Raw genomic sequence first — 1,745 nt, 5'->3', positions numbered from 1 at the left:
TCTTCGAGTTCTTCTTGTGCATCTTCCTATCCTTCTGATAGGTTCCGACGCACTTCCGTTTGGCGCTACGCTTCACTCGTTTACGAATCTTGCTCCCCATTGTTGAGGAATTCTCGATTTGCAGTCACTGTCCATTATGCTTAGGCGCGTTATGCTTGCTCTCACAGCCACGCACCAAGGAAACTGGGAAGGCTTTGATAAACGCTACTCTTCTCAGAAGACACAGCAGTAGGCGACGGAAATTGACGACATCACGGACACAGATCTGACCGTTACGTTAAACTATCTGGTGCTTGATTGAAGCATTTTCAGTTTTATTTTTAATATGACCAAACGTTCCGTATGCCCGAAAAATTGGACTCTGGTTAGCCATCTGATTGACAAGAGAATTAATGTTGGTAGCAAGACGTGCATAATGTCGCAAGATGCAATTTCAATGCAGGCGGCTCCAGAAACTGTCTCAGATTTTGAAGATGTGTTGCGCCTCGCCTTCCAAATGGAGAAGAACGCTCGTCACAAGCTGGTGACAGAAGCCTTAGGCCTACAACAGGACTACGAAAACTTGGTAAACGAGATCGACATAGAAATGCGTGAGACCGTGGAGTCCGCATCATTCAGAAGCGGAACTGTGCAGGTGGAAGGCGAAGGTGAGGTTTCTGACCAGCATCCCCATGTACCCGGATTTTTTCGAACACATCCGGCCTCCGCCTTTTGCTGAGAAGGCGCTACGAAGAGTTATGCGCCACCAGACTTTCCAGACCCGTGTAACGAACAATGCCACCAGAGCATCTAAAGCGCGGCAGGACTACCTAGCAGCAACTGCTGAAGTGGACTCACTCCGAGGGAGGGCTGCCATGCTGGAGGTGCGTTCACGAGCAGCAACTGAATGCGCTCGCGACGGAAAGAGGACTATCGGTGACGCTGGATTTGAACCGTCGAGCGAGTTGCGCCAGGTGGTGGAAGATAATGTCGAGGTCCCTGCCGGTAAATTGGACGAGCTGAGTCCACTTGTGGTCACCGAGGACCTAGGGAGACCATCCGAATCGTTGGAAGACTCCCCCATAAAGCCTTCGCCACCTTGTGATGAGGCGTCTGTTGGAGATTCTAGCATGAGAGACTCAGCTGTCACACCGATAAGACCTGTAATGCACATGAACCACTCAGATTTCGACTCCGACTCGGCCGATTCTGACGTTCCGTCCTTGACAGACCTCCCTGGTCCTTTGCTATCTCCTGTACGGACCCCTTTCCCAGACTGCAGCAAAATGCTGCCGGCCAAAGCAGTGTGCTTTGCAACAGAGAACGACGTAATCCCTCAAGATTCCGTCATGGATGCCTCAGAGGATGCTGAACCCAAGGTTCTGGACGAGAACGACGTCAACAGAGAGCAGGCCGGCGAAACTCCATTTCACAATCAAGTGGCCTGCCCGGCAGGAAGTCCCTTCTACGACACCATACCTCTCGTCGTAGACTCTTCCCACCCCTCTCAGATGGTCAGTGTACTGGCAATCGATGAACAACGTGTTGTGCCTCTCTCCGCAGTGAGGGATCAGGTTACCAGCGGTTTAAACACTCCCAAGCTGCCAGATGCTGTGTCGAACGTCACAGAAGTTGACCATAAAATGGGTGCCCCTAAGAACTGCCCACATTGTCGGTGAGAGTGGCGGTCGAATACGGAAGCAGTGTGGTATACAGGAAGAAGGCTCTGCCTGAGGGAGACACGGTGTCACTCACTCAACAAGAAA

At 51.5% G+C, this 1,745-nt stretch overlaps 1 protein-coding gene across 3 annotated transcripts; it reads left to right on the top strand.

Moving 5' to 3' along the window:
* Positions 1-325: 325 nt before the first annotated feature.
* Positions 326-1,745, top strand: KVP17_004026 (uncharacterized protein; the record flags this gene model as incomplete). Of its 3 annotated transcripts, XM_068521868.1 has the most annotated exons (3): positions 326-590; positions 619-1,654; positions 1,684-1,745. In XM_068521868.1, coding segments are annotated over 3 exons (1,363 nt in total), but the record flags the coding sequence as incomplete, so codon positions are not given. The 3 variants fall into 3 exon arrangements, with proteins under 3 accessions (XP_068372816.1, XP_068372818.1, XP_068372817.1); XM_068521870.1 differs by lacking the exon at positions 1,684-1,745 and having other exon boundaries at positions 437-718; XM_068521869.1 differs by lacking the exons at positions 326-590; positions 1,684-1,745 and having other exon boundaries at positions 738-1,658.

The sequence above is a fragment of a genome (genome assembly GCF_019968985.1).
Source record: "MAG: Porospora cf. gigantea B chromosome Unknown PgB_NODE_6070_length_1745_cov_217.692, whole genome shotgun sequence".
Lineage (NCBI taxonomy): Eukaryota > Apicomplexa > Conoidasida > Eugregarinorida > Porosporidae > Porospora > Porospora cf. gigantea B.
This window is presented reverse-complemented; position numbering and strand designations above follow the sequence as displayed.